This window comes from Gymnogyps californianus, chromosome 25, assembly GCF_018139145.2.
Source record: "Gymnogyps californianus isolate 813 chromosome 25, ASM1813914v2, whole genome shotgun sequence".
Classification (NCBI taxonomy): domain Eukaryota; kingdom Metazoa; phylum Chordata; class Aves; order Accipitriformes; family Cathartidae; genus Gymnogyps; species Gymnogyps californianus.
Window position 1 is genome coordinate 6,224,848 of NC_059495.1, and position 21,424 is coordinate 6,246,271.

At 56.4% G+C, this 21,424-nt stretch overlaps 1 protein-coding gene across 1 annotated transcript; it reads right to left on the minus strand.

The window, feature by feature from the left end:
* Window positions 1–1,865: 1,865 nt before the first annotated feature.
* On the minus strand, window positions 1,866–21,216 carry ST14 (ST14 transmembrane serine protease matriptase). The gene is made up of 19 exons (XM_050911035.1): window positions 21,160–21,216; window positions 12,175–12,334; window positions 11,807–11,934; window positions 11,145–11,215; window positions 10,511–10,671; window positions 10,004–10,039; window positions 9,360–9,597; window positions 9,048–9,187; window positions 8,508–8,605; window positions 7,823–7,932; window positions 6,726–6,856; window positions 6,323–6,427; window positions 5,197–5,304; window positions 4,663–4,776; window positions 4,337–4,465; window positions 3,759–3,945; window positions 3,273–3,547; window positions 2,840–2,976; window positions 1,866–2,333 (listed from the first exon to the last, which is right to left on the minus strand). Exons 1-19 carry the CDS (start codon window positions 21,214–21,216, stop codon window positions 2,172–2,174), a joined length of 2,547 nt encoding a protein of 848 aa, XP_050766992.1. The 3' UTR covers window positions 1,866–2,171.
* Window positions 21,217–21,424: the final 208 nt, after the last annotated feature.

Below are 21,424 nucleotides of genomic sequence, written 5' to 3' on the forward strand. Positions count from 1 at the left end.
CTCGATCTGCAACGTGCCTTAGCCGGAGGTGTCTTCCTCCAGACCTAAAAGCGCCCAGCCCTTGGGTTGGGGAGAGGATTCGGTGCCCCCCATGCCGCAGCCAGCTCCTAGCACTGAAGTGCTTTGAGGCAGAGGCACCCTTTACCGGATCGTATTGCGAATGGTTTCAGGGAGACGGCACCAGAAAAAAAGCGTTTCTCCCCGACGCGGTGCTGAGAACTCTGCTGGAGCCGAGAGCTGCGGCTGCGGGGATGCCCCTGTGTCAGTGACCGACCAACCGCCCGCAGTAAACACTTCTTTTTACGTTGCCGCAGCATTGCGTAAGCACAGATATGAAAATGTTCCTTAACTCTGTTTCTCCAGCAAGAGCTCCGAGGCGCAGGCTATCCTCCTGCGAGCCCTCGCAGCCCGGCTTCTGGTGCGCCCTGGACTGTATGCCAGCTCGCCAGCCATCGCTGCCTCTGAAGCTCAAGGGTGAGATTGCAAAGCAATTAAAAAATCCTCCTGTCTCCGGGAGAAAGAAGCTGGCAGGAACAGAGCAGTTGTGCGCAGCACAAAACCAGCCGTGCCATGTGTCCAGGCTGGGCTTTGTTTGGATGCTGGGGTTGTGGCGGGGTTTTGTTTTTTCCTGCTTCTCCCCTAGGGCCTGTTTGCCTGCCCTTGTCGGAGGGAAGCGGCGCACACGAGTGCGTGGAAAGCAGAACAAGCTCCTGCCAGGCTGATGCCAAGGTTGGGGGTGAGTCTGGTGGGCTGCGGGGATGACTCCTACAGGTTTCCAGGTGGGAAGCTGCCTCAAGAACCGCTTAGTGCGATGCTCAGCTTCAGTCCCGGATCTCCCCAGGCTCTGAAAACACTGGAGCCCAGCTGCTTTCTTTGGGGTGCCCAAAACAGCACGGTGCAGCTGCTGTGCAGGGGAGGGGTATTATAGGATTTCAGGGTTTTACTTGGAGGAGCTCAGCTCCCCCTGTAGCATCAAGGATCAGTGCTGCAGGTTTCCCGGGTGAGGAACGCTTGCGCCCAAGTTTGTGAAGAACCACACAGCTGGAGTATTAGAAAATATCCCAGTTTATTAGAGCGTCTCCACTTCATAGAGAGTTTTACAAAACAAAGTATTTACAGGCAAGGAGGGGGCTAACTCAACTCAATTGGAGTGTGCTCTTCTAGGGCAAGGAACAGGCTACGTGGAAAAAAGAAATCAAATTGGCACATTCACAAGTCACATAGTTGCATTTTTCTTTACAAAAGGAAGATCGGTCTAAGAGTGGGGTGTCTGGCGCAGCTAACCCGCGTTGTCATCGCTGCAGGGGACAAGCTCCAGGAACTCATTCAGCGAAGCCCTTCCGCTCGTCGCAGCGAGGAAGGGGAAGGCGCCGAGTGCAGCTGGAGCTCCGAAGAAGACGTCTCAGCTCAACCACAGCGTAGTGTTAAGGCACAGTGCGGTAATGCCAATCGGCCCAGGTCGCTATGGCAGACGACCGTCTGTGCAAGCAGACCTGCGCCCTGCTTCCCTCGGGGTGAGTGACGGCGTGTTGCAGCCAAACTTCTCTCTTTCAGTCCCGCAGCCCTGGACTCGGTGCGACCAGAAGCTAAGTCAGACGGAGGACGGAAGGAGGAGACCACGGGGCGGGACAACGCCAAGGGAAGGGATCCCGAAGGGGATCCCCCCAAAACCTTGGTAAGAACTTCATCCCCCCCACCCCCCATGACTGAAGACGAGAGAAAGGGGTACGGACGGCAGTTTGAAAACAAATGAAGGAGATAGCCTGGAAGCTTGTTTTTGAACCTGTCCCAATAAAGTTTGCCTCTAAACACACAAAGTGTTTGTCTTTTTCTTTTTTTTTTTTTAATTTTTTTTTTATTAAGTTTATTTTTAATTTAGTTTAAGTGTGGTGAATGGCTGCTCCTTCAAGTTGTTCACAGGAGCTGCGCTCGCTTACCCCCAAAGGGAAATTTCTTATACTCCAAACCATATTCCCACCTCTCCGCTTAGAAATCAAGAAGGGCTAAACTAAAACCATCGGCTCCGGCTGTTCGGTACGCGTGTGGCATCCCGGGCGCTTGCAGCGAGGTAGAGGGAGGGTTGAAGTTCACAGTAGAGGCTGTGCACTGCCGGGAAGAAGTGACACTACCCAGCGGCTCCAGCCGGTGGTGTGCAAGAGACGTCCGTGTCCCTAAAGGCCCGTCTGCTCTTTGATCCAGCCTCGCAGGCTGGTGAGCCGGCTGTAGACACCAGGCTTGTTTCTCTGCGCGCAGCCGTCGCCCCAGCTCACTATGCCGGCCAGGAACATGCGATTGCTGGGCTCCACGCTGACCAGGGGACCCCCGGAGTCTCCCTGCACAGAAACAAACGGTAGCATAAGCACCAACCCAGTCCCAATGCAACCACAGAAACTGAGCAAGAAACAATCAGTAACTCCATTGTCTCAAAAAGAATTCTAAGTCAGCTGTCTGTACAATTTCCTGAAAAATCAAGAAAAAATTGTACATACATCTGTAACAAATATTTGAGTACGGCAAAAGAGTGCCAAAATAAAGAGCTGAACAAGCGGCCTGTCTTGCTAACGAAGGCTCCCGCTAACAGCAATGAACTGGCGTGTGGCCGCACTGTTCTCCTACCCGGCGAGCCGTTTTTGAGACCGAAAGTAACTAACTAAGTAAGTCAGGCGTCGACGCAGTTTGCTGCTCGCACCCGCTCCAATTTGTCCGGATCAAGGAGGCTCCACGTAGATTTGTAGCATGGGAAGTGCCAGAATAAAAAGGGCTGAGCAAACGGCCCGGCCTACCTAACTAAGGCTCCCCTCCTCAGCGCGACAAAACCCGAGCGCGGCCGCTGGCCTACCTGGCAGGCGTCCACGCCGCCCGTCAGGATCCCCACGCACATCATGCGCGGCGTGAGCTGGTCGGTCAGCAGCTCGTTGCAGACGGTCTGGTTGATGAGCCGGATTTCTGCTTTCTGCAAGATGGAGGCTCCGCTGCCTGCGGGGAGGGGAGGGAGCAGCGTCAAGCAAAAGCGAGCGGCGCTTCGGTCGGGCTCCCAACGACCGGCGAATCGCCAGGTAAGTCCCCGTTGCAACAACCCGCTTTTTCCTAATACCGTTTTCCCGGCAGGACCGAGACATTAACTCAAGGGAATCTCATTTGATTCCAGTCTCGAGGCAAGCTAACGCGTTTAAATTGTGTCCGGCCAGCCCCCTTCCTCCCCTTTTCCCTCAAGCCGCCCGCAAAAATACGTCCACGCGGCCCCAGGTTCGCAAGGCAACGCCAGCGCTCACCTCCTTCCACGGTCGCTCCCCATCCGGTCACCCACAGGTCCTTGCCCACGGGGAAGTTGTGGGTGGCGTCGGGCAGGCAGACGGGCTGGACGACGGAGGAGAAGGTGGCGGGGGTCTGCAGCTCCATCACGGCGATGTCGTAGTCGTAGGTGTAGTCGTTGAAGTAGGGGTGGGAGACGATGCGCTTGATTTTCCGCGCTTGCACGTTGGCGCCGTTGCGGTTGCCTTGGTCGGTCAGGCCCAGGTAGGCTGTCCACAGGCTGGGGTCCGAGTACCTGCACGAGGCACGACACACAGGGCGGGGTGAGGCCCCGTCTCACAGACGGCGCAGCTCGCTATCTGAAACAGTTTCCCTTCAGAAACGCCTGTAAAAATTGGGAAATTTCCCCCCCGCCCCCCATTCAAACGCCCGAAAGTGGAATTGCGACCACGGGGGTGTCCTGCCCACAGCAGGCGGTCCCCGATCCGGTTCCCCCCCCGCCTTACCTGATGCCCTGCAGCTGCAGGAAGCAATGCGCCGCCGACACCAGCCAGCTCGCCGAGATCAGCGAGGCCCCGCAGATGTGTCCTTGGCCCTTGACGTGGAGGCTGACCTGCCACGGCCATTCCCCCACGTCCGAGTTCTGCCCGCCGACGATCCGCGACTTCCTCACGTAGGAGCGGATCCCGCAGTCTGGGGTGGGGAAGGAGAAGGGGCGCTCGGTTACCCCGGTTCCCATTCAGCAACCTCCCCTTTGTTCCTCTGGGATATCTCCTCCAGCGCAAGCGCCCCGTCACCCACGTCGGGGATGGCTGACGCCGTCGGCACGGGAGCACAAATGCCCAATTTGCTAAAAAAAACTTACTGGCCAAGGCCGTAAACGTGCAGACAAACCCCTGTGTTATCTGCGTAAGCCCGCTTGAACAACGCAGACGCTCCGCAAACTGCTAAAGAACACGGCTCGGCCGTTTTCCCATCGAGCTATCGCACAGGAAAACCCAGGGGCTCTCTCTGCAACACTTAAGTGTTTCTCTAAGGGGCCCAGCCCAGAAACCCGAGTCCCCCCCTTCCCCAGGCTACTCACTGCAGTTGTCCTCGTCAGAATTGTCTTCGCAGTCCTGCTCCCCGTCGCACTCCGGGTTCTGTTTGCTGATGCAGCGCCCGTTGCGGCACTTGTACGTGTATTCCTTGCAGGGGACCGTCGTGTGGGTGGCTGCGGGCGGGACGAAGGGAGAGGGGTTAGCCCCAGTTCTGGGGAGGTCACACCGTTCAGGAGCCCTTCGCCTCTTCTGCATCCCCAGGACATTGCCACCCGGTGAAAAAAAACGACGCACGCCAGGGTGCCAGGCCACGAGGAAACCCGTAGGAGGCTGCGTTTGAGGGGAGGTCCCCTCCGCAGCCCACCCTCACCGTTGCTGCAGCTGCCCTCGTCGCTCCCATCCCCGCAGTCGTCCTTGCCGTCACACTTGCGCGCGTCGGGGACGCACTTCCCGTTGTTGCACTTGAAGCTGTCAGCTGCGCAGCCTGGGGAAAGAGCGGCTCCTGAGAGACGGCGGGGCACAAATCCCACACTACCTCCAACACGCGGCTGTGTCCGTTTCCCTTCCCTCCGGGACAAGCAAAGCCTCTGCAGCTACAACACACGAACGCCTATTTCCTGCGTTCCCGGTCTTTTCTTCTCTAAACTGCACACCACCGCTGATTTACGCGGCCCTTTCTTTCCCAAAAGCCCACGTTTCCTACACCTCTGCTCATCCTCGTTTCGCTCGGGGCTCCTGCGTGGGCTCGAGGAAGCCGCACCGGGCGAGGCCTGGCCGTGCCCTGCGGCAGGCTGGCGTTTTGGGTTTCTTGCCTGCTCCTTTCCAGCACGGCGCTCGCCTTCCTCCACTCCCTTCGCCTCGCTCAAGCCCTCAGCCCTTTCTGCCCGCCGGGTGAGTTACTTACTGCACTGCAGCTCGTCGCTGTTGTCGCCGCAGTCGTTCACGTTGTCACAGACCCAGAACTTGGGCTTGCACCAGCCGTTCTGGCACCTGAACTGCTGGTCGGTACAGGCTGAAAAGGGAGAGCGAGAAATCAGGGGAGAGACCTGCAAAGGCACCCGTGGAGTCACCAGCCACCCATCCGCCACCCGTCTACCGCAACGTCACGGGAAAACCCGTGTGGAAAACCATCAGAGGCGTGCAAGCGGATGGGAACAAGCGCACCAGAAAAACGCCGTGACAGCTCGGAGCCACGCACGCGTACAGAAATACACAACGCGCTTAGGCTACAGCACGGTGTTTCCACCGTTCTGGAGGACAAAACTATTTGGAGAGCCGTAATGCCTTAGGCAGTTGAGGCTGAAGCTGACGGTACACCAGCGCGACAGCCAGAGGCAACAACTCAAGCAAAGCGATTGCTACAAGCGGTGGGAAAGCATCCGAGGGAGCCGGCTCAGGGCGCTGGCAGCCAGGCCGGCAGCACGCTCTTCCTCAGAAGACAGCCCCTTACCTGGGAACGAGACCCCAACCCGGGGGGATCCTGTCCCCTCTACTTAACCGCAGACCCTGGACAATAACATTACCTATGGGATAGCTCTGCTAATCCAAGAGGAAAATTTGTTGCACAAAGAAACAACTCCCGTGCATCATCACACGGGTTTTCCAGATGTGCTCCGCAATACCTGCCCGGTTCGGTAACAAAATACATCCCTTTAGAGCACCCAGCTCAGCCAAACCCGCAACGGCCCAGGAGGATTAAATAGAAAAACACATTCCCAGCTGGGAGGGACTGGAAAGGGAGGGAGATCCCACTGGGAGAGGGCTAGATTAGCAGGAACCCACGCTTCCTACGCTGGGAAAGGATCCCAAATCAATCCCCATACCGAGTGCCTCTCACTCCAGCCCGGAGGAATGAGGCAGCGCCGGTGCTAGCGAGCGAGGCGAGCAGGGAGACGGGCAGCTGATCTGCAAAGCCTCGGCACGAAGGCATGTTACGCGGCACGAGCCCAGAGCAAGTACCTGCAGCCACCCCGGGGCGGCGTGGCCCTTCCCGTGACAAGCTAAAAGAAAGGAACAAAGGACAGACTTACTGCAGGCTCTCTCGTCGCTGCCGTCTACGCAGTCCAGCCACCCGTCGCAGCGCATGCTTCTGTCAATGCAGCGGCCAGTGTTGCAGGTGAACTTGCCAGGGCAGGCTGAGAGGGGAGAAAGGGATAAAACGACGTGTGAGCCTTCCAGCCACCCCCTCTCTGTCCCTTCCCCAAAGCACACAACGTTCCCTCTGCCTGCTTACAGCACCCAGCATTACAAACGCCTTTTCCTCAGAACAGAGCAGGAATACCAGGAGGTTGGCAGGAAAATAAGACATGCTCCTATCGCCCTGGAAAAGTACGCTTGCCCAATTTACAGGGCAGCGTTAAGCGCAGAGGAGGGACAGCCTCCAGATCTCAGGCAAATCCGTTCCCCCCCCACAGCCTCAGGCTTTCGACTCACGATCGCTGGAGTCGTAGGACAGGTACTCAGCAGAGAAGCCAGTGTCCGTGTAGGACTGGTCTGAGTGGAACCGGACCTCTATTTTGTTGGTAGTACTGGCCACCACAAACTGGGAACGCTCCCCACAGTACCTGCAGGGAGAGAGAGCAAAGGAGCGCTGCAGGTCGGCACCGAGCAAACCTTCTTCCGTCCCTGAACTCCTCGTCGGCACAAAGGGTCGCTTCACAGACCCAGAGAGCTAAGGGGGCAGAGGAACAGAGAGCAGGTCTGACTCCAGCACGAACTGCTGGACCGCGAGGTCCGCAACGCAGGAGCCGAACTTCGCCGCTGTTGGCAGAGGGTTTGGGCCAGCTGCAAACACCACGTTGTGACCTCGGAAACGATTGGGAGCGAGTTCGTCCAAATCCCGGCCTGACACAGTGACGCCTCTGATCTCAGACCCACCGTGTCTCTGGATTTGTGCCGCCTCTAAAGCCGCAGGACCCCATCCCACCGCAGGCTGGCAGGAATCGCTGACACGAGCACCGCTGCAGGAACTAGCCAGGGCCACAGACGCAGGCGCTGACTTTGAAACCCTCTCTCTTCGAGGAAGGGTCAGCTCCCTTGCCCAAAATGTTGTGAAACACCACCGCTCGCTTCCCCGATGCAGTACCAGGCTGGCTTTTTGGCCCAGCTTACACGAGGTTGTGCAACAGCAAACAGTAAACGTAACAGCAAACGCATCGCAGAACACAAGGCAATTACCCTCACAATGGAGATTTGCTCATTCAAGCAAAACCACGCCAGATGTTTCCGCCTTTCCGCACGTGACGCAACGTTCCACGGCATTTGGAGGGGGGGAGACTCGGCCGCAGCGTGCCACAAACCCAGGGTTTAATCCCCAGAACCAAGCGCGCGGGCTCCCCTCTCACCACGGGGCATCGAGCTACAAGAGCGGGTCGGACCCAAGCAAGCCTCCCGCCTCCTCCCATCCCAAAAAGCACCAGCCCGCTTCTCCCCGCAGCAAGTTTAAGGAAAGCGCAAGGGGCCACGTAACCAAACGCAGCCCCTCCGCTCGAAGGGCCAAAGCCGCGGGTCAGAGAGCGGCTGACGCCTACCTCGTGCTGTTGATCTGCACGTAGTCCTTGGTGCAGGAGCTGACCGGGATCCCGGGTTCCAGCACGAAGAACATGTTGAAACGCACCTTCACGTTCTTTTTAGAGGGAACCTGCAAAAGGAAGCAGGGTCAGTGGGGCTGTGTTTTCTGGAGCACAGAAAATGGGAATAAGTTTCGTGGGAAAAGGGTTTGGGGGGAGGACGGAAGATAACTGAAAAAAGGAAAGAAGCCCAGCAGAAAAAGAAACACCTTCCTGAAAAGCCGCTATGGCTCGCACTGTCATTTAGGCAGTTGCTTGGCTTGCTGAGCCCAGAATCCCAGATCAAACAAGCACACGGCGGGGCGGGCGTTGAAGCCAGACCTCCGTCAACAGTGCCTGTTCTCCCAGGGCAGAAGGTTTCCCCACCACCAGTTTTGCCAGCAAGCGACTGGCCTGTCCCAAAGCCCACGCGCTCCACGTTTTTTTGTGAAAAGCTACAGTTATTGGGGGCGACGGTAAGCGTCACGCGGGGTTCAGGCCTCTCGCAGCCTCTTCTGCCTTTGGCACCGGCTCCTAAAGCCTCCCTCCAGTCACGCCAGACCCCAGGTCTCCAGGCAGCATCTGCTGTGAGCTCGCTTGCACGGTGTCCTGCATAAGCAAGTTCATTTGACAGACTAATTAAGGCCGAGAGAGGACCCCGTCTCACCTCTATGTTCCAGACACAGTCCGTGGCTGGGGGGTAGTGTGCCGGGTAATAGGGAGTCGTGAAGGTGCCGCGCTCTCCTTTCAGAGTCCCGCCGCAGACTAGAAGATAAGCAGGGAGATGAAAACAGGTTAGAGATTGAGAGAGACGTGGTTTTCCTGATCCTCAGTTGGCTATCACCCGAGGCAGGAAGGGAGGCAGATGCAACAGTCTCTAACAAGGTTAAGTCGATCTCTGGAGAGAGCAGCTCCGCTCCAAGGCTTGGAGAGAACCCAGGAGATCAATTAGGTGCTTCCTGCATACATCAGTCTGCGTGTCTCATCCAACATAATTCTTATTTTGCCCTCCTCGGGGGGACATCATTACAGCAGTCAAGAGCGCCGTCGGCAAGGCAAGCTCCAAGATGTGACCCGCTTCCAAGGTCTCCCGGCCCTGGAAACGTCGCTGGCAAACCGACCGCAGCCACGGCTGCACCTCCCGCTTCAGTTGCCCGCGGCAGGGAGAGGTGGAGAGGGGAGAACTGGGGCCAAGGCCTCTGCTCACCTTTCATCTTCGGGAGCTGGAAGAACTCAGCCTTAAAGCCGGGGAATCTCCCCTCCTTGTTGGTAACCAACGTGACGAGCATGACGTTCTGGGAGGACAGGAAGGTCAGGTTGTAGGAAGGGGCGTAATTCCCACAGAGCCTAGGAAGTAAAGGACAAACTCCGTTAGACACAACTGCATAGAGAACCTCGAGCAGCACAGATCACCTCTGAGCAGGGACAGGAGCTCAGTTACCAGCAGGACTTCTCAGTATCACCCTGCCACTTCACGCCAGGACCCGTCGCCGTACAGGAACCTAACGGGGACACTCACCTGACCAAAGCGTGGGGCTCCACGGGGCTCAGAGAGTTGTACACCTTGATGTAGTCACTGTCATCTGTGCACTGCTCCAGCTCCAGCGTCTTGAAGGTCAGGCTGATGACGGAGTTGGCGTCCGCCCTCAGCGTCCAGTAGCAGAGCGCGTTGTTGGGGTACGGGCTGTTGGGAAAGCCCGGCGTGGTGAAACTGGTGATCTCCCCTTCCTTGGCGTGGAGGTCAAACATGCAGCTATCTGCCCAGGAGAGCAGGGGAGAGTTAACAAGGCAAACGAGGAGGTTCTGCCCTGCCTTTCCCCGAGACGTGGAGTGCAGCGCCTGTAATTCCTCGGAGTGCAGCACTTGTAATTCCTCGTCTGCCTGCAGGTTGTCCCTGGGCAGATGCCTCTCGCAGGGAGCACCCTTGCTTAGCAACATCCATCTACAAAGTGAGGCACTGGGGAAGGACAGCCGGGGCCGCCCGCTACTGCCTGATAACGGCAAGGCCTGTGCTGCAGTCTGGCCGACCCCAAACCAGCTCCAAGCAGCACACCGACGTCTGCCTTGCACGCTGAGCACCCCTCTTCAGGCCCTTCCCTGTCCCGCAAGGGAAATCACCACCCCAGAGAGGCCATTACGAGACTGAAGAAGAACTGTACTTACTGTCCCGAGTGGAGTAAGCTATGCTGGGGTCGGCAGCTGCAGGAGAAAACAGAGGTGTCGTCACCTTTGGGCTGCGGCAAGTCCCTGGGTGCAAAGCTGAAGAGGTCCCTGGGACCCGCATTGATTTGGCTTTGCTGGCGGGGTCTCTCCCTGCAAGCTGGTCAGGGGGAGGCTGCTCCTGCCTGGGCTCCGGGGAGCCGAGTGATGATCAAGCTTTTCCTCTACAGGAGGGAGGATTCATCCCTGTCCCTCTCCAGACAGGCTCAGAGGAGAACGCAGAGCGTTCGAGCGAAGGGGAGCGTGTCCGCGCAGCTTCCCCCAGTCTGCACGGCCCATCAAAGCAGCGCTGCGAAAGCCGGGTCCTTACACGCACCCTTAGAGCGGTCCCCGCTGCCACAAGGCACCCAAGGGAGGGCTGCCGCCGGCAGCTTACCCCTCCAGCCAAACGCGTCCCCCCCGGCCCCAGTCCCAACGCAGAGGCCCAGGGACGGCGGAGCCAGCACTCACGGAAAGCGACGACCGACTCCACCTTCAGCATGGGGTTTCGCAGGCGGGGGGTCCACCTCTGGACCAAGCTCTCCTTGTCCGCCATCGCCCTGTCCAGATTCTCCGCCCGGTACTTGGGGACAAAGAACTCTGACGTGTAGTAGGCAATGATGCTGCCTTCGCTGCAGGGGAAGGGCGATCATGGGGTGAGAGCAAGGACAGACGCAGGAGGGCTCAAGTATCAGTAGAAGAAGGGGCCAGGCTACTTGACGAGCCGTTTTTTATAGGATGGCCACGGCGAAGGGAGAGTCTCAATGATAAGTTCAGCAAACTGTGCCCAGCAAAGGCCCCTGCCAGCCCGAGGAGTCCCTTTCAAAGCTGCCAGGCACCACCCGCTGCAGTTCATAGGGCTCTACTGCAGCATACCTTGATTTTCCCAAGACATCTCCCTCAGCACACAGCGATGAGGACTGGCAGAAAACAATACGCATTTTCCGGTCGCTTTTCACTGCCCACCCTTTGCTGTGTCACTCAGGGTGACTGCTGAGGTGCCTCCGTCCCCAGCAGCCCGGGAACGAGGGTATACGGCTGCGTGACACCCCAGCGTCGCCCTCCTCCGCTCCCAGACAGGGCTCAGACAGCACCTAACACTCACCTGAACGCAGTTATCACTGTGTCTTTGTGGTAAGGGCCAATATCCGCGTGATTCTTGTAGATGTCCTCCACCTGAAAGGTTTAAAGAAGGTTGTTCAGCACGTCCAGAAGTGAGGAGGGGGGAAAGGCTAAAGACAGACAGGGCTTCAAGCCTGCTACGGAAAATCAGGCCACATACTCGGCATCCCTGGCTGCAGGAATCTGCAGGGGCCAAAGAGAGGAAGAGGGAGAGTTGAGAGTCCCAGAAGTGCCCAGACCTGCACACCACAGCCTGCTCTGACTCGGCTCGCCCCGCACAACGAATACCCGAGTCTGAGGGGAAAGGCAAGACCAGCCACGGCTTCAGCACGGAGGGCAGACACCCTCCCGCCTCGGCTCCCAGCCCTCACTCGTCCACCGACCCTGGGATTTGCCCAGGCAGCCTCCTAAGGCACATGCTGGGTCGCAGAGGCAGGGAGACGCCACGGCATCGGGCTGGAGCCGCGACGCCAAGACCCAGCTTAAAGGCGGGCTCCTTGCACCCAGCCCGGTGCGTCACGGCGAGCGGGGAGAGCCGAGAGGAGCGAGAAAGCTCCAAGCAGTCTTACATGCAGGATCCCCACGGCCACGGGGCAAGAGGAAAAAGTCCTGCTCGCAGGAAGAGGGATGCAAGAAACCTCTTACCGTGCTCTTCACCTTCTTGGCCAGCATGATGAACTCTGGCGAGCTGGAGTTCTCGTAAGCGTCAAGGAAGTCCCAGTTCAGAACCCGCAAGTGGCCCTTGAAAACCTTCCGGACGGCCACGTTCCTGTCTGGAAGGCAACAGTTCAGAGTCAGAAAGGGCAGTCAGGGCTGGGACCGCAGCACAGCAGGTCCCCGGTGACAGCAATCGGGGCAGGGGGGCTGGAAACGGTGTCTCCCCACTTCCTGGAGCCTTCCCAGAGCTAGAGAGGGCACATGTGAGCAACACCGGATAACAAAGCTTTTCCATGTGGATATGCTCCCCCAGGGTATCGCCGTACACGCCACCACCCACCACACCTCGTACTCACATTTGAAGTGCCAAACCAGGAGGCCGGTGACGAGGGAGATGAGCAGGAAAACAACGATCACCACGGTGACGACCACCCGCCGCTTTGGGCCGCGCTTCTCCATCTTCTTGGAGTTCATGGCAGGGAGGAACTCCACGCCTTCCTCCAGGTTGTTCATGTCCTAGGAGAGGAGAGGAGGCAGGACGGTGGAACGGCTGTTCCCAAAGCCTGGTTTGGAGAGGTCCGACCACAAAGCAGCCTAGAGCAGAGCTACCTCTCCGCGGCAGCTCCCCAACACTGAGAGCACAAGGCATGCCTCGGCGGCTCCGCAGCCACCCCACGGCAGGACAAACCCTGAAGGCTTTCGCTTTGCTTTTCCGCACACGCCTGATTCCTTTGTGGGCCTAACACAAGGTCACCAGCTCAAGCAAACTCAGGGGCAAGTCCACACACACCCACCGCCGTGACCATGGTGGGTCACAAGCCCACAACCTCCAAGATCTCTGCCTGCCGGCAGATGAAACTGCAGACAAAAATTCACCCTGACAAAGCACTCGCTATATGGCAGGTGTGTCGCCTGCAGCTCGCGGGGCACAGCACGCCATAAATAGCATTCCGATAAAAGAAAAAAGAAAAAAAAAAACCAAGCTACTTCCTTCCCTTTACATTTGCACAACTCTCTGTACGTCTCCTGGGCCGACGCAGCACTCCTGCATTTCTGCTTGGGATTTCCCATTCAGCGCAAATACCGATTAAAAGAAATCAACCGAAAAACGAAGATGAACACACAAGACGTCCCCGTAGCCCACGACCAGCCAGACTCTCGGGACAAGACGTGTTGGCTCACGAAGAGCAGGTCCTAAAGGCAGCCGCCCAGGAACGAGGAGTGACACCCGTAGCGCACAGCTCTCGCTGTTATAACCGCCCCACGCTGGGCCGGGTGACGAAGAGGAAGGTCTCTGTCGCAGTGCAAAACCCTCGGTGCCCCGGGGTTTCACTCTCTCGCACCTTTGGCTTCCCTGCCCTCCATCCTTGCCCTGCTCGCATACCTGCACCTCCGGCCTGGCGGGGAAATCAGAACGGCTGCAGACCCAGATGTTTTCAGAGGATGCCACGCAGCCCAGAGCATCTTCAGTACAGGCAGACGTCGGGGGCCCGGATCCGCACTCATGACCCTAGCACACTTCCTCTCCTGCCCAGAGCTGGCTAACCCGCGCCCGGGAGAGCAGATCGCATCTTCTGCTTTCTTCTTGTGCCTCCCTCAGGTAGGAAGGGCTCTCTGCCTGCTGCAAGCTGCCCAAACCTGCGAGGATGCCTCGCCTGTCCAGCTACCACCTTCCCATTTTCCCCTCTCCCGAGCCTTACCGGGCAACCGGCAGCTTCCTGGGCAGCGGCACGGGGCTCCGGATGACAGCAAGGATGCCACAATATGAAGGGCCGACTAACACAAACTTGCTGCATTCGAAGGCGTTCCTGCGCTCCCAAAGGGGTAACGTCGTCCCCGCAAACACGATGCCAGGTCAGATGCTGCCTGTCCTCTCTCAGCCCAGGGCTGACACAAACGTACGCTAACGGCGCGGGTTAGTTTGAAGCAAATGTCACAAGCCCCTAAAAGTCGGGAAAATCAACCACCAAAGGGGATCCTGTCGACAGAGGGACCTCTGAGCCCTCTGCGCTCTCGTCCAGACCCGGGCGATGAGCCATCCTCGCTGCGCTTCCCTTCGGTGCAATGGCTTCACCGTCTTATCTTTCCCAAGCCTCACTTTGTAGGAAAGCCCAGCTCCCACTTGCATCATTCCCCCCACTCCTTTTGCCCTTTTCTTCACCCAGTCTCTGTCCTCTCCTCCCACCCTCCACACCTCACCAAAGCCTCTCCTCCCTGCGGTATTCGCCTGAGGCCCTTTACAAGAGAAAGGGACGTGGCAGGCGCCTTACCCTATCTTTTTGTAAAGCACTCTGTAAGTTTAATCCTCTGCAAACGCTTACTAGAAGGCCACCAAGACCAGAGCAACCTACCGGTTTTCACACCGTCTGCTCTCAGAATAATCTGAGTTTATCACTTGGCAGCTCTCCACTACAGCGTGGGGAAGGAAGCCTTCGTTCATTTGTGAGATTTACTACCCGAGGCTGAGCAGAAAGAAACCAGCGTGAAGCACACCATCTCTGAGGTGCCAGGCCGTTTCTATCACCAACATCCAGCCACCGCCAGAAGAAACAACAGACCTAGCAGAGCCACAGAGGACAATCCCACAGGGGATGCTCTGATTCCCATTCGGCTTCCACGATCCTACAGGAAAAACTGGAACAGGTAACCCAAAGAAACTTCAAAACAGAAGACACACAAAATAAAGCTTAAATACATACAGACATCCTAAATCAAGAAGCTCTTCAATCAAAGTCAAGATTGCCTGGAGTTTGATGCACCATCTTCGAAACAGCCATCTGGCTCCCATCAGTTTCCAAATCGCGCAAGAAATACTCCCAAAACCAGGTAAAGAGAAGAAACCGGCCACAAATCTCGCCAGCTTCTCCCTTCTCCTACCGTGGGGCTGCTTGCAGCGCCAAGCCTTCCTAGGGCTTCCCATACGTTGCTGCGGTTAGCAGAAAGGGAAGTATTTAAGTCTCTTCGAACATCTGCAGGAGCCTGCGGCAAGAAAACAACCTCAGGGGCTTAAATGATGTATCTGTTCACACAGCAGCAGCTTTGCCAGACTTCTCGGGGTCAGCGAGGAAGAACCGCCTGCCCCGCGCTCGCAGGGGGAAGACAGCCTCTCTGTGTGTTCCGAGTAACAGTTTTTGGGCACGAGCCAGATGGCATTTCTTCCCTGACAGAGGGATCGCGCGCTTCTCGCACGAGAGGGGTGACGTTGCAGGGCAGTAGCAGCGGCACAACAGTGCAATGAAATCGGGTCTCCTCTGGCTACCGGGAGAGCAAAGAAAACCCTATTTTCAAATAGTACACCCTTCGGCTGAGGGTACCTTCAGCCCTCTGCAAAACTGCCCAAAACTCAGTTTCATCAAACCGCCAGAAAAAAAGTGAGGCTCGGCTGCAAGCAGGAGATACTGCTGTACAAGGCCAGGCTGCACAACGCTGTGGCTGATGCCATCCTCTTCGAGCTAAAGGTTGCGTCTTTGCAGAGAGGAAACTCTTAGACGGGAGCAGCTAATCAGCGTGATTAAATCACAAGGAAAACACAGCTCCCCTCCGCCTCCAACGCATACAAACACACGCATCGTTCCTGCAGCTGCAGCTTGACCAAAGGAAGTTAGGCAAGAAGACTCACCATCTCATCTTTCTTTAGACAATTTCTCTGCTCTTCTTGGAAAAAAAAGGATGAAAGATCTTAAACCTGCGAGCGTTTACAGCACGCCTTTGTCAGGTTGTTCTTGCTCCAAAGCTGAGGCAGCAGTGACACCCACAGCACCAAGAGTAATTAAAGGAGTGTGGGGACTCCTAGGAGGTTATTTTTATTATTTACTCCTGTACAAGGTGCTTGAGCAGCCACCAACACTGTTACTCACCAGAGGCTACCCAGTGATTAGAGGCAGATACGAGACTGGATCCCAAGAGGTTTGCCTCCCTGCCCTCTGTTTTATATTCCAGATCTCATCGTCCCCCGTCCTCATACCTTATGTACACCGTTATATTCCCCAGCCAACCCTGACACTTGCGTGAAGCTGCCTGGAAGAGCTGTCGCGTGTCGCAGCCTGGGCAAGCAACAGTGATTCCTGCAAACTCTCTTCTCAATACAAGGCAAAGGGTCTGAAGCATCCCCCAAGCGCTACAGGAATGCCGAATCAGGTTGTGCCAGGAAGGTTTCGGACGAGGCCCCGTGTCCCGACCTCTGAGGAGGAGGCTGCATCTTCCCTGCCCACACTCAGCACGAAAAGCACCCGTTTGACCTTAGTACCAGACTTGCCTGCATCCAAACAGCGCGGCTGAGCCTCCGCTCACTCCCTGTGCTGCACGTCCCCTTCCCTGTTGCCACCCGGGGAAAAATACCTGGTCACCATCCTCTAAGCTAGGCAGAAACCAGATGGAATCAAAAGCAAGACAGGCTCGAAAGATCACAGTTAAATCAAGCAAAAGACGACTACAATTTTAATCTCCTTTAGCTAAGGGTTGCTGCACATTTCCCTCGCATGTACCTAACAGTCCATCGCAACAGCAGATGTAAACCAGAGAGGATCTGAATGCACGTCCTGCTCTCACCTTGTCCATGATTCCCCGAGAAACCGTCTCTAGCCCCAAGTGACTCGAGGTCTGACGCTCTCACCCTGCTCGAGGAAACTACTCCAACAAACATCGTTAACAGAAAACCTTCCTTGATATTCTCTCTGCCTTAGTCACAGGTTCAGTTACTTCCTCTTGCTCCTCCTCGCTCAGCCCTCACCGTCACCACGGGGCTCGCCACGGCAGGATCGGAGGATTCCGGTCACAGCGTCAGCCCGGCTGGCGTGGCTGCTGCAGCCGCGCGGTGCCCTGGCAGGAAAGCCACATGCCGATCAAGTGAAAGGGTCAGAAAGACATTGCCCCATTTCTTCCGTGCCTCAGTTTCCCCTGGAGTACCGACTCCACCAGGAAACCGGGAAAAGGAGCGCGTGCAGATAGATTTATGAAACGCTTGGAGGTCTCCTGCACGCAACTCCTCCGTGCAGAGAGCTCAAAGAGAAGTCCTGTGCGTAAGCAAACCTTCCCACTCCTCCTCCGTAAGCCGGCCGCACGATATATTTTTAGACAGCAACCGTACTCTGCCAGACTGGCCAAACCAGATGCAGAAGTGACTAATTCTGTCAGCAGGAAATTCAGCAGGCACGCGGGGATGGTGGGAACTGCCACAGCCGACTCTGGACTGGAGATGCTTACCACAAAGCAGAGATAATCCTCCTGCAAAGGGAGATCCCAGAAAGGCTAGGATGTGCCACAGAGTATGGCTCTCCAGCAAGAAGATTTCTGAGATGGGTACAAAGCGGGGTCCGTCTGGGATCAGCATCTCCCATAGAGGCTGATTTCTGGCTTGTTTGGCGGTTCCAGCAAGACAGCGTGATGGGTCCCGGGCACCAAAAGCCCTCACTGCTCCCCTCTCCTCCAAAATAGGTGCTCCATCTCTCACTCAGTGTCTGCATCTGGTTCACCGGACCCTGACCCCACAGAAGGACTGGGCTCCTGGCCATTGGTTTCATCTATCCCTTATCACCTCTGGTTAAGTTGTTTGTCCAGCACAAGGCAGCTATGAGATTCAGCTGCTTCCCTTGACGTTTATCACATTCCAGCCTCAGCCGGTCTGCCACAGCGCTGCTCAGGGCCGAAGCCGTACAGATCACAGAAGGTAAGAGCAGATGGGCAACCAAGGCAGTCTCACCACAAAAGACCCTCTGCCTGGCACTAACGTACACGGCCAAGAAAAGGAACCCGTAAAACGCAAAGTTGGAGGTGGCCTGGGGAGGTCTCAGATGAAGCAGAGTCATCGGACTACGCGGTTAGACCCTTGCCGGGTAATTACACCCTGCAGATCCCAGCCTGTGTATCCAAGAGGCAATTCCCACCTCCCCTTTTCCAGCCACACCTGCCTCAGGTGGTGTTCAATAAAAACTAAAACAAATACCACAGGAGAAATGAGAGGAATGAAATCCATCGACTCATCAACCAGCTCAGGACACTGCCAGCAAGCCGGGCTCAGAGCTTGGGACACCCCAGCCTTTGAGATCAACGAGGTGGGCTTGTGCAGTGGAGGAAGAGCCAAGAAAGTTATATTTTCAAAACCTGAGGTTTCCCAGATCATACTGAAAGCTAACACCAGCTTTGTGGTGCCAGCAGAAGGGGAAACAGCCTGTTTCCCATAAGAAAAAAAAAAAAGATCTAAAAGCTGCACAGCGTGCAACTCGCTTCACCCAAGTAGCTCAAGTACAGCTAGACAACTCTTGAGAACAACTCCTGCACCGACTCTTGCTGCAAACCCTGATACTCCTCCAGGAAGAGAGCTGATAAGAATAACCACAGAATCATAGAATGGTTTGGGTTGGAAGGGACCTAAAAGATCACCTAGTTCCAACCCCCCTGCCATGGGCAGGGACACCTTCCACTAGAGCAGGTTGCTCAAAGCCCCATCCAACCTGGCCTTGAACACTTCCAGGGATGGGGCATCCACAACCTCTCTGGGCAACCTGTTCCAGTGCCTCACCACCCTCACAGTGAAGAATTTCTTCCTTACATCTAATCTAAATCTCCCCTCTTTCAGTTTAAAACCGTTACCCCTCGTTCTATCGCTACACTCCCTGACACTCTCACTTCTCTTCTTTTTCTTGCTGAGAAATACATGGAAACAGCATGCGTAAGAGCTCAGTTTCCGTAAGAAACATTCACGCTGCGTTTCCCCAACACGGGCAGTAAAGCACTGAAGAAACTTTGCCAGCGTATTATTTTTCGTCTTCAGTTCCTTATTAAGGGCAATAACACTATAAAATGATGATGTCAGAACTAACCAGGGAATATGGAGCAGGAAATAAAGGACACGGAGTCCTCCAGACTGTCTACCTTCCAGGCACAGAGGGCGAGTGCAACAGTGAAAGATACAAGTCACACACACCTCTGTCACACACCAATTTCGAGCTCAATCCTCCACAGCATTCAATCGTCTTGTGACCATCCTGAGTCATACGAGAAACCAAATTCCTTTAGGTTTATTACAGAAGAAACTGAAGTTAATGTTCGCACAGGACAACAGCACAGGCTCGGCTTGCTGCCCCGCACCAGGCTTTTCAGTGCAGCTGTGTCATGCAACACTGCAGCTCAAAAAAGGTGACCACGCTTCTAATTGTGTTCCTGTTGTGGCAGAGAGTTTTACACTCGAGTCTTAGCAATTCTTGGCGAGAAGTGGGAAATAAAGCTACCTTACAGGCCTGATACATGTAGCTGTGAGCGATGAAATTCCTCCCTACAACACACTTACATCCCAAGACCAGAAAAGAAACATGCCACAGATGCAAAGAACTTATTTAAAACGCTCTTACATCTTGCCTGGGATGGAAAGTACTGTCTGAACAACAAAAACGCCCTCCAGCAGCCTAAGTAAAACAGCACTCCAGACCTCAATGAAACGCTCCACGCTCATTGTTACATTTCGCCCACGTTCTTCACCGACTCTTACAGTTTTGAGGTGGCTCTGGCCCACGACATTTGAATGTTTGGAGCCAACAGCAGGGGAAACACCAGTGTCTCCGACTGGGCAAAGCCTTTGTCCGGCAAACCCATCCCTATGAGCTGCTCCCTCCTCCGCCCCAGCCTATCGCCCGGAGACGGCAGCGCGTTATTTGCAAGGCTAGCCCCGGCGGCCTTTGGATGGAAACGGCATATTCTACCCCGGGCAAGGCGAGAACCTTTGGTCCGATACCTTCCCCACAGCCAGGCCCTCAAAAAACACTCTCGCTGCTCCCTCCATGGTTTTACAAAGCGATCTTTTGTTTGCTGGGCAAAGGTCTGGCGCGCTCTCGGTTGGCCTCTCAGCCTTTTTCTCATCGTGCCTTCCTTATCCCTGTTTGCCTCTGGCACCAACAGCAGCAAAACTGGCCGGAGCAGCAGCTCACCCGTCAGCCACTACCCGAGAGAAAAGCTCTACACCTTTCCAAGGAAGAGGAGCAGCTTTTCCTCACTGTGCCCAAGAGCCGTCGCAGCTCCTTCTCCGCTGCAGGAGGAGACGCAGTCATTGCAAAACAACTCACATTTGCTCCGCTGTCATGTTTATAGGGAGCCAAGTCCAACGACAGTCGGTCCACGAGGGACAAATTCCTCGGGCTGTTTACTGCCAGGAAGGCAGGTACCGTCTTCGGGGAAGTCCTCCCGGATCAGATCAGCTCCTCTTGAACTGATGCAGGGGGAAAACGGACCCAGAACCAGGGGAAAGGACCTGGCACGCCGCTGCCCCGGCGTGAAGGGACTCGCTCGAGCACTCAGCCCTGCCGTAAAGACACACCAGCGTGCAAACCTACCTTTTGCCAAGAGAACAAGCCGGGCAGGGAAGACCACGCTGCGCACAACAGTGTCACCCTGACCCAGCCAGGGAACAAGGAGCTCGAGCTGAACGGTATCAGCAAGAGCATCTCCTTCCCACTGCTGGCAATCGCCGCGGCCCTGACACACGCAGGACAGCGGGGCTGGAGGCAAGGGAAACTTTTTCTTGCTGTAGGCCAGCTTTCTGATCGGTGCTAAAACTGCCAGCACCTTTGCCGCTGCCAGATAACAACCGCTAAAGCCAGGCCTCCGAGACCGACACCAGACAGCCTGCAGGTGAGCTGGAAAGCGCTGCCGTCGTGCTTTAACCTAAAAGCCCAGTTTGGAAACAGCTCTGTGGCACAGAACGGGCTCTGGAGGTGCAACCCAAAAACACCAGTCCCTGCCCGACCCTCAGCCAGGAAGACCGACACGAAAAGCCAAGACCGCGGCTTAAGCTCGCTCAAGTCTCAAAGCACACTGATAACGCATCGGTTAATTAACGAAGCCCCAAAGCCCTCGGTTAAAGTCAGACCTTCTGACGGCTTGAACAGGTTTAGTTAGATTATTGCTAAACAACCCAGACCCATGCACTGCGAACAGTTCACCTCCGCGTAGTTTACCTTTACTCACATCCCCAGCGCCTAGCTTAAGCCGAAATCAAAACCGTCAGAGCGACGGTAGCACTGGCATCGAGGGGGTCTAACACCGGCGCAGACCGCTGCATCGCGACGGGCGGGGATTTCCATTTTCTCAAAGCTGTTTTTTCTTTTCCTGCTCCGCTGGGCTCGGCGACATCCCCCAAACAGGTTCTCCTGACTTCACCGGACAGCGGAGGGGGAGTGCGAGCTCCCCCGCTTCCCGACGGATCCGGAGCCGCCCCGGTCGGTCCTGACCGCCGAGGCTCAAAGGAACCAGAGCGAGCGGAGGACGAGGCAGCTCGGCGAAAGGTTGACCGCTTTTAGGAGAGCCCTGCCGCTCCCCCCCCCTCCGCCCCCGGTACCGGGTACCGCTCTCACCTGCGGTTGGGCGCTGTACCTCATGCCGGCACCGGCGGCCATGGGGCCCCGCTCCATGGCGAGGGCGGCTGCCGCGCCGGCTCAGGCCGCCATGGCACGGTTGCTCCTCGCCTCGGCACGGTACGGTACAGTACGGCTCGGCACGGTGCCCGGCTCCTCCTCTCCGCGCTTCTGGCGGGTGCGGGAAGGCGGAAACACTCCACGGGGCTCCCGACGTTCCCGTGTCTGGCTGCGGCTCCCGCCTCTCCCGCTTCACGAGCGTCCC

Excerpts from the sequence above, each read along its gene's own strand:
- ST14 (XM_050911035.1), bottom strand. The coding sequence starts at position 21,216 with ATGGAGCGGGGCCCCATGGCCGCCGGTGCCGGCATGAGGTACAGCGCC. Across the intron at positions 8,606-9,047 it reads CCAGCTCCCGAAGATGAAAG|TCTGCGGCGGGACTCTGAAA; the intron begins GTGAGCAGAGGC and ends CTTATCTTCTAG. Across the intron at positions 4,777-5,196 it reads CAGCGACGAGCTGCAGTGCA|GCTGCGCAGCTGACAGCTTC; the intron begins GTAAGTAACTCA and ends CTCTTTCCCCAG.